The sequence below is a fragment of the Hylobates moloch genome, unplaced genomic scaffold (genome assembly GCF_009828535.3).
Source record: "Hylobates moloch isolate HMO894 unplaced genomic scaffold, HMol_V3 SCAFFOLD_12, whole genome shotgun sequence".
Classification (NCBI taxonomy): domain Eukaryota; kingdom Metazoa; phylum Chordata; class Mammalia; order Primates; family Hylobatidae; genus Hylobates; species Hylobates moloch.
In genome coordinates, this window is record NW_026652287.1 from 2,453,143 (window position 1) to 2,466,855 (window position 13,713).

A 13,713-nucleotide genomic window follows, 5' to 3' on the forward strand; every position below is an offset into this window, starting at 1 on the left:
AGGGATCCAGGTTAGGCATGGTTGGAGTCCTCAAGGAGTAAAGAGGCTGAAAACAGTGGGAGGAAAGACATGCTGAAATGACCCCTGGCTGTTTCCATCTTGCCAGGAATAAGGTCAGCCCTTCACTCAGCGTCTCATAGAATCCCTCCCTCCGCAGTGGCCTCTTATCTTTTTAGTCACAGCAGAGCAGCTGGACAGCAGCACACAGACCTTCCCAAGGTCACTGGTAAGATGCATACTTTGCATGCAAAATATGAGTACTTTTCGTATTTAAGCTCATTTATCCAAATTTTTAGAAACAGGAAATACTCTATTGAAAGTAGAAGAAAATGTGAAATGTTAGCAATTCAAAGACATGTTTTGAGATTTTAATTGATAGTTTTCTAGAAATAATTTTCCTGCACTTTTAACATATCAAACAGAATGTGGTTCTAAGGATTTGGGGGCCAGATCTGCTCATCTCTGAGTACTAAAACAATGTTAGCATGCATTCTTATATAAACAGCTTAGTTTCTTCTAGTCAATAGTTGTTCTTTCTTGCTATTTGCCTTTGATGATCTTTTCAAAACTAAAATCATCTCTTTAAAAACTGTTTTAGATGATCGCCCAAAAGACTGACCTAGCCTATGCTAACAAGCGTGTCTGCATTTTGTTAACATGTAAATCAAAAGTTAAGAGTTAACCCACAGGCAGTAGATTTAGCAGAAATGATACTGAAGGTTCAAAGATCTTTAATTCCTACCCGTCTCCAAGGTGAAATTAAGTGAAATGTTGATTATGGAGGGAGAGACAGTATGGCAAGCTCTTAACTCCCACTGCTCACCACCTGTTATCCAACCTACTTGCCCTCCACAGGCTTCAATTCAAATGTAAGCTTTCATTCTACTGGAAAAAGGGAACCAGGACAGGGCACTTCTTATTATGTGAACTGTACCAAATAAAAAGAGGCATCTTAATAATTTGGTAATGAATAAAATTATGTTGTGATTGCCCTAACAAATACATTTACACACAGCTTTAAAAGCAACTTGTTCCAAATGTGCAACAAGTGTTAGAGAATTCTACCAAAGATATTTTGGATTTCTCCTAAGATCTAACTACTTCATATTAAAAAGATAACACCACTAGCATCTTACCTTCCTGTAGTATTCTAAGAAGCTGACTTCAGAGCCATCGGCTTTCTTAAAGGTGCTGTTGGGATTCTGGTCCCAGTCAATATCATCCACTCTGTACGTCTTATTGTTATACCTAGGGATCAGTTGAGATTTGACTGCATTTGATGGAAATGTGAAGAACTAATATTAAAAAGAGAGACTAGACAGCATGTATCCTCTAAAATTTCAAATCACCTGGTTATATACAAGGTTGGAAAAAGAAGGAACAGGGTTTCTTACAGACTATGCCAGATGGACGGGGGAAGTGACTAAATTACTAACAGAAAATAATTTAAAAGGGTAAAAATCACTAGCTATTTGTCCTCTCCAGATGAGTTATGTTACCCCAAAAACTATGATCCTGGGAAAGGTGAAAAATACCCTCACCCTTTTTTTGTGCTATTCCCACCACTCAACTTTAAACACTATTTCTTAACATTGTAGAACTAGAAAGCCACAATACTTTGACTCACAAAAAATTATTTTGCACTTCAAAAAGCAGTCTTACTTGGTAAGAACAACTAAACCTATTAGTTCTTTGGAAACTTGTTCTTGAAATTTATGTTCTTCTGTCTGATGATAAAAGTTGAACATGAAATCCAAAACGGTCTCACTTCGAAGGACTTTATGGCTAACGTCAGTGCAGAGCATAATGCTGTTTTCATACTGAAGGATGGAAGTCGTGAAGCCAGGCCAAATCACCAACCTGTCAGACAAGATGGGGGTCATGAGGAACCCCTCCACATTCAAACACATTCTGCACACACTAAGTTGCGTTTTCACTTTTATTAACTGGGTCTAAACTATAAAGTTTTTGAATGAATCAATTTCCTTATTTCTAGGATTTACATGGTTCCAGCTTTAAGACCTTCAACAATATTATAATAATTGTATAAGTTTCATTTTAAATGAATGTGCTAACTTTATTCAACTATTCATTACACTGGCCTAAGACTTTTTGCCAATCTAATTGAAAACACCTACAATTATTATGATAAACTTAAACCTGTTTGGGCTGCAATATTTTCTTTCTTATTTATTTATTTTCTTAGCTAGAGTCTCACTCTGTCACCCAGGCTGGAGTTGGCGTGATCTCGGCTCACTGCAACCTCCGCCTCCCGGGTTCAAGCACTTCTCTGCCTCAGCCTCCCGAGTAGCTGGGATTACAGGTGCCCCCCACCACACCCGGCTAATTTTTGTATTTTTAGTAGAGACGGGGTTTCACCATCTTGGCCAGGCTGGTCTCCATCTCTTGACCTCGTGATCCACCCGCCTTGGCCTCCCAACGTGCTGGGATTACAGGCATGAGCCACTGTGCCCAGCCTTTTATTTCTTATTTCAACCTTGGATTCAAGGGGCACACGTGCAGGTTTGTGACATGGGCATCCTGCATAATGCTGAGGTCTGGGGGACGAATGGTCCCATCACTGAGGTAGTGAGCACAGCACCCAGCAGGCAGTTTTCCAGTTGGGCTGCAATCTTGATACACCACATTAACTGATTATTTTTATTACCTAAGGGCAAAAATACAAACTTAGCACTGGACAACTATGTATTCTTCCCTAGTGACAGGTAAACTACGTGATTTTTTAAAAATCCAAATATTCTGGGATGTCTCATTATTCAAGTTAAATAGTCACATAATGTGATGGGTGGCATTAACAGTCACTGTAGTAAATTTGACCATTTCAAATTAGGTTATTATCTCAAAAGTTTGTAATTAAGCCTAAGGAATATTAAACGTTCTACTTCATACAAACCTGTGACTTGGAATATCAATTGGGTCATTTGGGTTATAATAATTTCGTCCAATTTGTTGCAAATTCATGATTTTCAAAAGCCTAGAAATTGAAAGGTCAGAAGAGTGAATACTGATAAGTATCTCTAATACGGCAATCAGCACGGCATGTCGTTTAGAGCAGGGGTTGGCAAACTATGGTCTGTAGCCAGGCCAAATCCAACCTACCTGCTGCTTTTTATGGCCTATGAGTTAACAATGGTTTTCAAATATCCTTGAGGTTGGAAAAAATAAAAGATTATTTCATGACACATGAATTATCTGAAATTCAGATTTCAGCATCCACCAATAGTTTTACTGGCACACAGCCATGACCGCTCACTTACACGCTGTCTCTGGCTGCTTTGGCGGTCCAGTACTAGAGGTGAACAGCTGCAAGAGATGACATGGCTTTCAAAGCCTAAAATGTTTACTATCTGGCCTTTTGCAGAGAGAAGTTTGCCAACCCCTCATTTAGGGAAAAATCAATCTACCAGTTACATTAACTCAAAACAAGTATGTATCACAATGAATTGTCCTATCATCAGTAACAGTTATCTTATGACTAACTTAAAGAGGGAAATTACAAATACAAGTATTATGCCCCATTATTCTCATGAAAATTTCAGCCTGATCCAGATTGTTTCTCATCCCCCTCGAAAAATAAGAATTTTTGCAGAACACGTGTCTTGCTTTTGGATTGGGAATATGTGATATGTATACTGAAAGCAAATTATCAAGCATGCAGTATATCTCCTGTGGTGGAACAAACGACCTGAACTCTGCCCCGCCTCCTGATCAAGGACCCACCGTGGGGAGAAGGAATACCAAGTTCGCAATAGCTCTCGAGGATACGAGTGTTCTGAACACAAGCTCAGACAGCATTTGATAAACTCAGACAGTATTTGATAAGCTCAGACAGTATTCGAAGTCAACAGAATTAGGGAAGTAAAGGCAGGATACTTGCTTAAAGCAAATAGATGAATTTTCCATCAGTAAACCACACCTTAAGTTACTGCAATACAGAGAAACTCAATAATCGCAACCAATGTTGAAAATCTAGGAGAATTGAATGCAGACGTTCAATGTACAATCATTTCAACTTTGCTGGTTTTTTCTTAATAAAATGTGGAAATAAAACACATACCTCCTGAAAATAATATTATAGAACTGCAAACAAGTTGGTGATGTTGGTGGAAGTTCATTTGTTAAAGTGATCGTTATCCTCACATCTTCTCCATTCCGGGTCTTACTATAAACTTCAGTAACCTGAAGCCAGAGGGGTGGAAAACCCAAACTTTAAATCCTTAAAGGACAACTATGCCCAATCACATACTGCTTGCTTAATAAGGCAACACTGAAAACTATAAAATGTTTTAACTGGATTTTTTTTTAAATGGCTCTGAGAAAAAGAGTGGCTAAGTGTATTATAACTCAATTGTAATCATCCAGTTACCTAGACAAATATGACAATGCTACAATAATGCCAAAGTACCCTATGTGTTTATTCCAAGTCACATCAGACAGGAGACTCCTGGGGTCTCTCTAAAAGCCATGTGAACTATCTTACATTGTGGTACTTCTGCTTTGAAGTGGAAATCCCCCATCTCCCTTTTCCCAAATAACCTTTTGCTGTAGTCTTTTAGGTAAAAATAATATCGTTCCATCAAAAGCATGACACTTTCCAATTAGATCTTCATGTTGAAAAAGAAGAGCTGAACGGAGTCTTCTGGCTTCCATCAGTGGGTTATAGTCAATGTGATACTGATATAAGGCCCACTGGGGACGGGATGTCAGCCGGAAATGGTTAGTGCTTAACCTTACTATAATGCCTGAAGAACCTGGAAAACCAAGTTATAGTCAATTAACAAAATATCAGGTTTATTTTTCCTTGAAACCTTTCCTACCATGACAAGGCAGGCACAGTTCCGTAAACACAAGGCTAAGGGCAGCAGACAACATGAAAGTCCTCAGACATCTGACTTTGGAGACCACCAGTCTATCTCTTTAGGTGAATTTCTAAAGCAGCATACATTTAGAAACAAATCTTCCTTAGAATAAGTAATTTACAAATAATTTGCAACAAAACCAACTAAATCTCTTCATGGCACAGAGTTTTAAAAATGATCTATTAATATTTAATGAGATGACATTTCAAAATGCGCAGTTAAAGATATCTATAACCCACTTTATCAACGCCAAAAGGTGAGAGAGAGGGAAATGGAAAAGCCATGCAGGATCCTTGGGCAAATAAATACCTAAAGTGCCTCAATTCATTGTCCTGTGTACCTGAGATGTAATCTCACAAAACTTATTCTGAATTAACCTACCTGTTTTTGATTCTTTAACATGGTCTAGGTTCTGCCTTGTATTCACACCAAGATCGTGAAAATCTCTACGACGACCTCCTCTCTCTGCTAATGATAAATCCTGAAATCCAGCAGATATCTGGAGTTCTTAAAAGAAAAGAAAACTTATGTACTTGGGCAATATAAAGCATGAAATAAAGGACGACAATATTAACTCCCATAGTGCTATTACATGTAATCCAAAGGATACTGAGGTGTAGAAGACAAGGCATAAAACAAATCCTATCAACATGTTTTAGGTATCTGCCAGCCTAACGAGAGAATGGTTTCCTAGTTATAACTTCATTCATAAAGGCCTTCTTGTCACTGTCCTGGGCAATTGCAGATGCACCCTTTCAAGAGCTGTACACCTTGAATCAAGAGACCAAGCCAACTGGACTGTGGTGCAAGAGTGCAGGAGCATGTGTTTGCTGACTGGGAAATTATTTTTCTGTATTGTAAGTCTGATAACTACCTAAAGGTCTTCATGCATTTTCCACAGTCTGTTATGATGCAATTACAGCTACAGAAATTGGTGGTTTAGAGGGTTTAAATCTGTAACCTGGATTAGAAAACTTACATCTAAAATGCAACTTCCTCACTACCTGATTCCCTTCAGAATCAGAAGAATGGACTTCTGCACCTGCACATATTCTATGACCGTGACATGCATCTCATACTGGTATAGGTAATAAGGTCGTGATTAATCAGTCCATGCTTAGTGCTACAAGCTGTGGTTATAAGAATCTAAATTATTCAAGTCATTTGATTTGCTGAAATTATACAATTATCTGAGATCAACAATATGATGTGGGCCAAAAAACGAATGTGAACTTTGTAGTCAAGTGTTAAAATTCCATCTGTCAATTAATAGGCATGTTATCTTGTGTAAAAGAGATTACCAGTTGACTATCCAATAACTAATTCCTCGTTCTTTAAAAAAATTCTATTTGGGGAGTAATATACTTAATAGACTAAAATTTCCACCCTCCCCATGGTTGGGGATGGCCTAAGAGACTTAAGCAGAAATTGCAGGATGACACTTTTGGAAAAATTCCATAAGAGAGCCAATAGCTGACTTGTGACTTTTGTACTTTCTGCCCCTTTGCCCTGCCCATGGAGCCTGGAATCTGGATCTGGCAGGGAGGGCTCAAATACAAAAGTTCTGAACCAAACAGAGGTCTTAATGATGGCAGTGAGCCCAGGACAAAAGAACAAAAAGATCAGAGTCCAGTTCTCTTCTGACCACAAACACCAGAACTGCCTACTTTCTAGACTTCCTTAGAGAAATAACAGTGGCTTAAAATATTTCAGTTCTTGCTATACTTTGGAAACCAATTATTTAATATGAGCATCAATTTCTTCACCTGAAAAATTTAGAATAAGCACCACAGGCATGTAAGAAGTTTGGTTTTTTTTTTTTTTTTTTTTTTGAGACGGAGTCTCGCTCTGTCGCCCAGGCTGGAGTGCAGTGGCGCAACCTCGGCTCACTGCAAGCTCCGCCTCCCGGGTTCACGCCATTCTCCTGCCTCAGCCTCTCCGAGTAGCTGGGACTACAGGCGCCCGCCACCACGCCCGGCTAATTTTTTTGTATTTTTAGTAGAGACGGGGTTTCACCGTGGTCTCGATCTCCTGACCTCGTGATCCGCCCGCCTCGGCCTCCCAAAGTGCTGGGATTACAAGCGTGAGCCACTGCGCCCGGCCAAGAAGTTTTAAATATCACATCTAAAGCACTTTAAAAGGCGCTTCCATGTTCGTTTCTGTACCTCATGATTTGGAGGGGGCTCTACCTAAAAATCCTTTCAATATGTAACTTGATATCTGTCTCTTTCAGTGAACTTTTTATCCCAGAGACTTGGTTTAAAGTATTGATGGCACTGGGTGAGTAATTACACTAAATCATGCATACTGAATCCAACCTGATGACACTGAAGGGTCATAAAGGCTGATTTTTTTCCTTAAAAATTTTTAATTTGTCTTAAAAAGTTCAGTTCTGGATGCAAAAATCCAATCGCCAGTTTCTGAATATAAACAATGATGAAATCTGTTCTGCTGGAGACATACAGTACTGCTATGACACTTAGCCAAAGCTTGATTTTGTCACTCAATGAAAAGGACAGATTTCAGAATGGACAAGACTGGGAACCTTGCTAATCCCCCCTTCCATGCAGCTCCCGGAGTGATTTTATTTCAAACACAAATCAGACCTCACACCACTGTGCTATTTAAGAATCCTTCAATGGGCCAGGTGCGGTGGCTCACACCTGTAACAATCCCAGTACTTTGGGAGGCCGAGGCGGGTGGATCACGAGGTCAGGAGATCGAGACCATGCTGGCTAACACGGTGAAACCCCGTCTCTACTAAAAAATATAAAAAAATCAGCCGGGCGCGGTGGTGGGTGCCTGTAGTCCCAGCTACTCGGGAGGCTGAGGCAGGAGAATGGCAGGAACCCGGGAGGCAGCGTTTGCAGTGAGCAGAGATCGCGCCAATGCACTCCAGCCTGGGAGACACAGCGAGACTCCGTCTCAAAAAAATAAAAAAGAATCCTTCAATGCATCCACATCCCCTTTACAGAATGAAAATCAAGGTCCAAACAATGTCTAATTAACAATAATCTGTTAAACTTATATTAATTTCTACAATACATTAGGTACTTGAGCATTTACTGTGACAAGCAATTCTCAGATATAATCCCTAAAGAGCAGTGAGAGATGACAAAATAGGGCCTTCATTTGTTATCCCATGTGTTAATGGTCACAATGATCTTTACCTCTACAGGTAGACGCTACCTTGTTACGGATAGGGAACTGTTTCATAGAGTTAAATTTGAAATCCTGAGTAACCATTTTTTAAAGTCATTTATTAATGAAGACTGATACATAGAATGTTTAAGAAATTATATTTAAGTATTTTCCACAATTGTATTTGCGTGTTATGGCAACATTATAAGGAAATGTTTCTTAAACAGTTTCAGCACAAATTTTTGTACCAAGTTGTAATTCAATAAAATTTGCTGTATATGTTGAACACAGTTGTTAAGACTTCCTTTTACTTTCTCTTCACCTTGTGACTTGGCTATTCCTCCTGCTGTTCCTCTCTGCCGTCCATGGCCAAATAATTCCCCCTCTGCTGGTGGCTGCTGAGGCCTAGGCTGAATATAACCAGGTTGCTGACTCTGTAGTTACGTGCAGATAAAGAACATTCTTTTTGTCAAGCGGTCCACAGACACCAGAGAAAATGTCTAGTCTTAAGTCTCAGGAATTCAACCAACACCTATCTAAATTAATAATCAAATATTTTATTCTTAAAAATAAATTTGAGAGAAGAGTCACCAAATAAAGTCACGAATCAGCTTCGAATATCCTGAGGAAACAGGACATGATCTCCCTTGCTCACCTCCTATATCCTTCCCAGCACAGTTTTTAGTTTATGTTCAACAGCCTAGGCTGATCAAGATTCAAAGACATTTTCTGTAGTCAGAAACGGTGAAGCACTCACAGCAGTGGGGCCCACCAGCGACGCTGTCTCCTGACCGCGGGCCCTTCCTCTGGCTCTGGCCCTGGCTCGCCCAGTCATTGTTTTCTATTTCTGGAGAGGAAACAGTCTTGAAGACAATACTCAATGGAGGCAATCACATTGGACTATTTCTACAATGTTAAACTTCTTTGAGTTTCAAAAGTAAGCTCCCCAAGCAATTATTATGTATCCTTCTAATCTTTAATGACAGTTTTTTAATGTAACATTCCTACATTCAACAAACTCAGTTGCTTACCTTGCACTGGGCACTGCAGTAGGACCAAAGGGGAAAACCTATTTCCATATAAGACTTAGTTTTTCATTTGGAGTATTTATTATAAACAGACTTAGGAGGTGAAACCGCTGAAAGAATTAGGATGCTGGTGGCTGGTTCTTTCTTTCCCATTTGGAGATACACATACACACACACACGTAACACATATTCCCATCCACAGACACACACACATACACACACACACACACACACACACAGGCACTTGTGGCAAGTGTCCCACCAGGCCCCTTAGAAAATCCTTCTGCATACATAATGAGTCCTCCTGGATCCTCCCAGAGTTCCATGTGTGGCTTACGCTGAACATACCCAAACTAGTATCTCTTCTACCTCATGTCCCATAATTTCATTCTGGGTGAGTGGCATCACCATCTACCTTGTTATTCAGAACTACTCCTTTATTTCTCCCACATCTGCCAGGACCATTCTCTCCATTCCTTCAACATCATGGTGGTACTAAGTGCTTCCTGTGAGCTGGGATCAGCTTTGGGCTCAGCTGTAACAACCTCTCACCCTCATCGTGGTGGTACGCAGTGTCATCAGGCTATAAAGGGTAGAGGGCTCAGAGCTCCACTGCCTGAACCCAACTCCTTCACATTTTAGACAACATGAGAAAACAACATAGCCTGTGACTCTTTGACAAATGGTTGGAATAACCTACTGCACGAGTCAACGGTGAGGATCAAATGAGAACTCACACTGGACTCTAGTGAGCAGTCAACAAACATTAGCCCTAATGGAAAGGGCAGGTAAAATTATAACTACACGTGCTAATACACGTTATTTACACACAGCTTTAAAAGCAACTTGAAGTCAGCTTCTTAGAATACTACAGGAAGGTAGGATGCTAGTAGTGTTATCTTTTTCATATGAAGTAGTTAGATCTTAGGAGAAATCCAAAATATCTTTGGTAGAATTCTCTAACACTTGTTGCACATTGTTATCCACCTCTAACAAGATTTAAGCTGAAATGGAGAATTAGGAACTGGAAGGTAGGGTGGTACCAGTCTTCCACACAAGCAGTAACAACCCACACATAAGTGCTTGAATTGGATGCAGAACCAAAAGACGTCCAGTGGGACTGGAAAGGGAAGGAACAAGGGGAGTGGAGGAATTCACGTGGGCAGGGAGCAGACTGCTCAGGGTCCTGCAGACAGCTTGGATACTCAACACATGAGAAACCATCAAAGGTTCTACATAGGGGCAGGCGATGACATCATTTACCATCACTCTGCCTTAAGTCATGTCATCTTTTTCATCCTCTGAGTTTTAACAGCTTCTAAAATTCTTGGCTTCATGATCTTCACAGAAAGATAAATCTAATGCCATTTTTCAATTTTAAAAACCTCCGACTTCCTATTGTATTTTACAGGATTAAAGTAAATATTCATCGTATAAGACCCCTTACAATATGACTCTAAATCAGCAATTTCCAAAGGGGTTTACAGAGGATAATCCGCTGAGGTGCCAGCATATTACAACTACTTTTAAATCTCATTTTAAACTGCTTTGTATTTATTTTATAATGTGCGCATCATGACAATGATTACGTATGCATGCTCAGCTTACACACTGGGCATACTGGTGCATGAAAGTCTCTTACCAATAATCTACAGGCAGCGTCCCCAGCACCACCACCACCGCCACCGCCACCACCACCCCTCGCCTCCCTCCACCACCACCACCACCAACCCCCCCCCGCCCCATGGACCCGTACCGGAACCAGGCCACACTGCAGGGAGTGAGCATGACAGCCTGAGCTCCCCTCCTGTCAGATCAGTGGAGGTATAAGATTCTCCTAGGAGTGTGAACCCTACTGTGAAGTGGGCGTGTCAAGGATCTGGGCTGCCTGCTCCTTATGAGAATCTAATGCCTGATAATCTGAGGTGGAACCGTTTCATCCCGAAACCATCCCTCACCGGTCCTTGGAAAAATTGTCTTCCATGAAATCAATCGGTCCCTGGTGCCAAAAAGACTGGGGACTGCTGATCTACAAATCAATCTGAAAGCATCCGCTTGAGACTCCAGCAAACACGACTTGCTTCCTATCACTATCGATTCCGTGACTCACCATACACCGTGGCACATCCTCTGCTAAAAAAAAGCCTCACCCTCCTCTGAAACCACAAGAATCCACTGAAACGCTTAAGGACCAGCTCGTAGGCCATCCCTTGCTCCCTTCTCCGAAAGCCGTTTCCCCGGCGTGACCACGGTCACCCTACTACATGGTGACCTGTTTTCTCCCTCCCCACATCCCTGCACTCCAGAACTTCTCCAACTAGGCTGCGAATCACAGTTGATGCCTTTGCACCCAGTCCGACGCTTGACACCTTACAAACAATGGTGTGAAACAGTGATTAAAAAACAGCGACAAGCTGAACTCTCATCTCCAGCAGGAAATAGTCCTAAAGCAGCACATCAGTTTTCAAAGCCTGGTCCCTGACGGGCAGCATCTGGACTGGCTGGGAACAGAAATTACGGGGTGGGGAGCGGCTCTCAGCCCTCCCGAGTTAGAAGCCGGCTGGAAGCAGCCCTCCAGCTGATTCTCATCATCTCCAGGGCCTGAAACCCACGGCGGCGCGCTGTGCTGGTCACTAAATACCTGGGGGGCTCAGCGCTCTACGTCCAGGTTTCCCAGCACAACTCCGGTGTTCAGCTTTATCTCCTTCCAGTTTGAAAGCCACCTCCGTCTGGATATCGAATTCTGAAAGTCAGAAAGCAAGTGTGTGCTTCCAATAACCACACTCGCTGGAAATCACATTCCCGATTCGCTACCAGCTCTGCCAAAGACGCTTCCACCTAACAACGTCCCTCCGGCGCTGAGCTCAGGACGACGCCGTGCACGTGGGAACCACCACCGCGCCCCATGCCTAAAAACCGTTGAGCGGTACATTCTATGCTAGCGGGGTCTCTCTGGCCACAACTTAAAAACGAAAAGAAAAGCGCTCAGAGAACAGGCTGCGCAGGGGTCCAGCCGGCTTTGCCCTGGAGGCCACCGGGGCTGAAGACAGCGAGAGCATCCCTCCCGGGACGCCGCCGCCCCGCCGCCCCTTTCCCTCCACAGGTGCCAGGGGCCGGGCTGCCAACACCCGCGAGGACCCCTGGGCCTCGCAGAGCCCGGCCGTCGCCTCACTTGGGGTCCTCCGGAGTTCCGTCCTCTTCCCAACGTCCGGCTCCCAAGGCTCCCGGGGGCGCAGCGCAGCGGCGGCGGACGCGGGAAGGGGACCTCACCCTTCGCAGAGATCGCCCCCGCGGTCGCGTGGGTAGGGCGGGAGGTCCCGAAGGCCCTCCTGCAAGGCTCCCAGGTCCCCGCAGTCTCACGCATGGCCGCCACTGCGGAGACCTCCGCCCCCGCACCCCGCACCCCCGGCAACTCATGCCTCAGCCTCTCACCCCGGTCCCTGCACCCCCCGCACCTGGGACCTCGCCCCCGCACCCCGGCCCCTGCACCCCCGCACCCCCGCACCCAGGCCGCGCAGCCCCGGCAAGTCGGGCCTCAGCACCTCACCCCCGCCCCGCAACCCCCACACCTGAGACCTCGCCCCCGCACGCCGGCCCCTGCACCCCAGTCTCCTGCATCTCCCACACCTGGGACCTCGCCCCCGCACCTGGGACCTCGCCCCCGCACCCCGGCCCCTGCACCCCAGGCTCCTGCATCTCCCGCACCTGGGACCTCGCCCCCGCACCCGGCTCCTGCATCCCCAGCACCTGGGACCTCGACCCCGCACCCGGCTCCTGCATCCCCAGCACCTGAGACCTCGCCCCCGCACCCGGCTCCTGCATCCCCAGCACCTGGGACCTCGACCCCGCACCCGGCTCCTGCATTCCCTGCACCTGCGACCTTGCCTCCGCATCTGGCTCCTGCATCCCCCGCACCTGGGACCTTGCCCCCGCAACCCGGTCCCCGCACCTCGAGCCTCACGTCCACATCCCGGACCCCCGGCCGCCGCCCCCGCACCCCGGCTCCCGCACACCTAGCACCTCAACCTCGCCCCGCACCTTGGACCGCTGCCCTCGCCCTAGTCCTGGTCCTCGCACCTCGGCCCGAGGCCAACAGCCCCAACGGCTCCCGCGGAGATCCCTCCGCGCCGCCGACCTCCCCGGACGTCCTTCGGCCCGCGCCCACCTAGCTTTCGGCGCTGGATTCCCGAGAGAGCCAGGGACACGCGGGCAGCGGACAACAGGCGCTCTTTTCCTGGGCGGATGAACACCACCTCCCAGTATGCCATACGCCCAGTAACGGCAAAAAGCGGCGCGCGCCACGCCCTCATTGGCTTCCCAGCAAACGGCAGTTTCTGATGTAGCCAGGGCGGGACCAGAGGAGCCCCGCCCCACAGGTCCGGCCCCGCCCCTCCAAGACCCCGCCTGGCCCCGCCCAGACACCCCGCACATGCCCTGCCCCCTCCCCATATGCCCCGCCCCTGCCCCGCCAAGACCCCGCCTGGCCCCGCCCAGACACCCCGCACATGCCCTGCCCCCTCCCCATATGCCCCGCCCCCGCCCCGCCAAGACCCCGCCTGGCCCCGCCCAGACGCCCCGCACAGGCCCCACAGGCCAGGCCCGCACCGCCCCACAGGCCCCGCCCCTGCCCCGCCCAGACACCCAACACGTGCCCTGCCCCCTCC

The 13,713-nt window shown here is 45.5% G+C and overlaps 1 protein-coding gene across 10 annotated transcripts in view; it reads right to left on the minus strand.

Annotated features, from left to right (window-relative positions):
- Positions 1-13,225, minus strand: part of PIWIL1 (piwi like RNA-mediated gene silencing 1) — a 79,252-nt gene extending 66,027 nt beyond the window's left edge. For 6 of the 10 annotated variants that reach the window (XM_058424989.1, XM_058424992.1, XM_058424986.1 and 3 more), the window contains exons 1-10: positions 13,088-13,124; positions 11,691-11,792; positions 8,779-8,868; positions 8,344-8,455; positions 5,262-5,387; positions 4,558-4,772; positions 4,079-4,200; positions 2,915-2,995; positions 1,663-1,860; positions 1,137-1,248 (exon numbers count right to left, since the gene is read on the minus strand). In XM_058424989.1, the coding sequence (XP_058280972.1) occupies positions 1,137-1,248; positions 1,663-1,860; positions 2,915-2,995; positions 4,079-4,200; positions 4,558-4,772; positions 5,262-5,387; positions 8,344-8,455; positions 8,779-8,856 (1,044 nt within the window). In that variant the 5' untranslated portion in view covers positions 8,857-8,868; positions 11,691-11,792; positions 13,088-13,124. The other 4 variants (XM_058424988.1, XM_058424987.1, XM_058424994.1 and 1 more) reach the window with 4 other exon arrangements.
- Between the last annotated feature and the right edge of the window lie 488 nt (positions 13,226-13,713).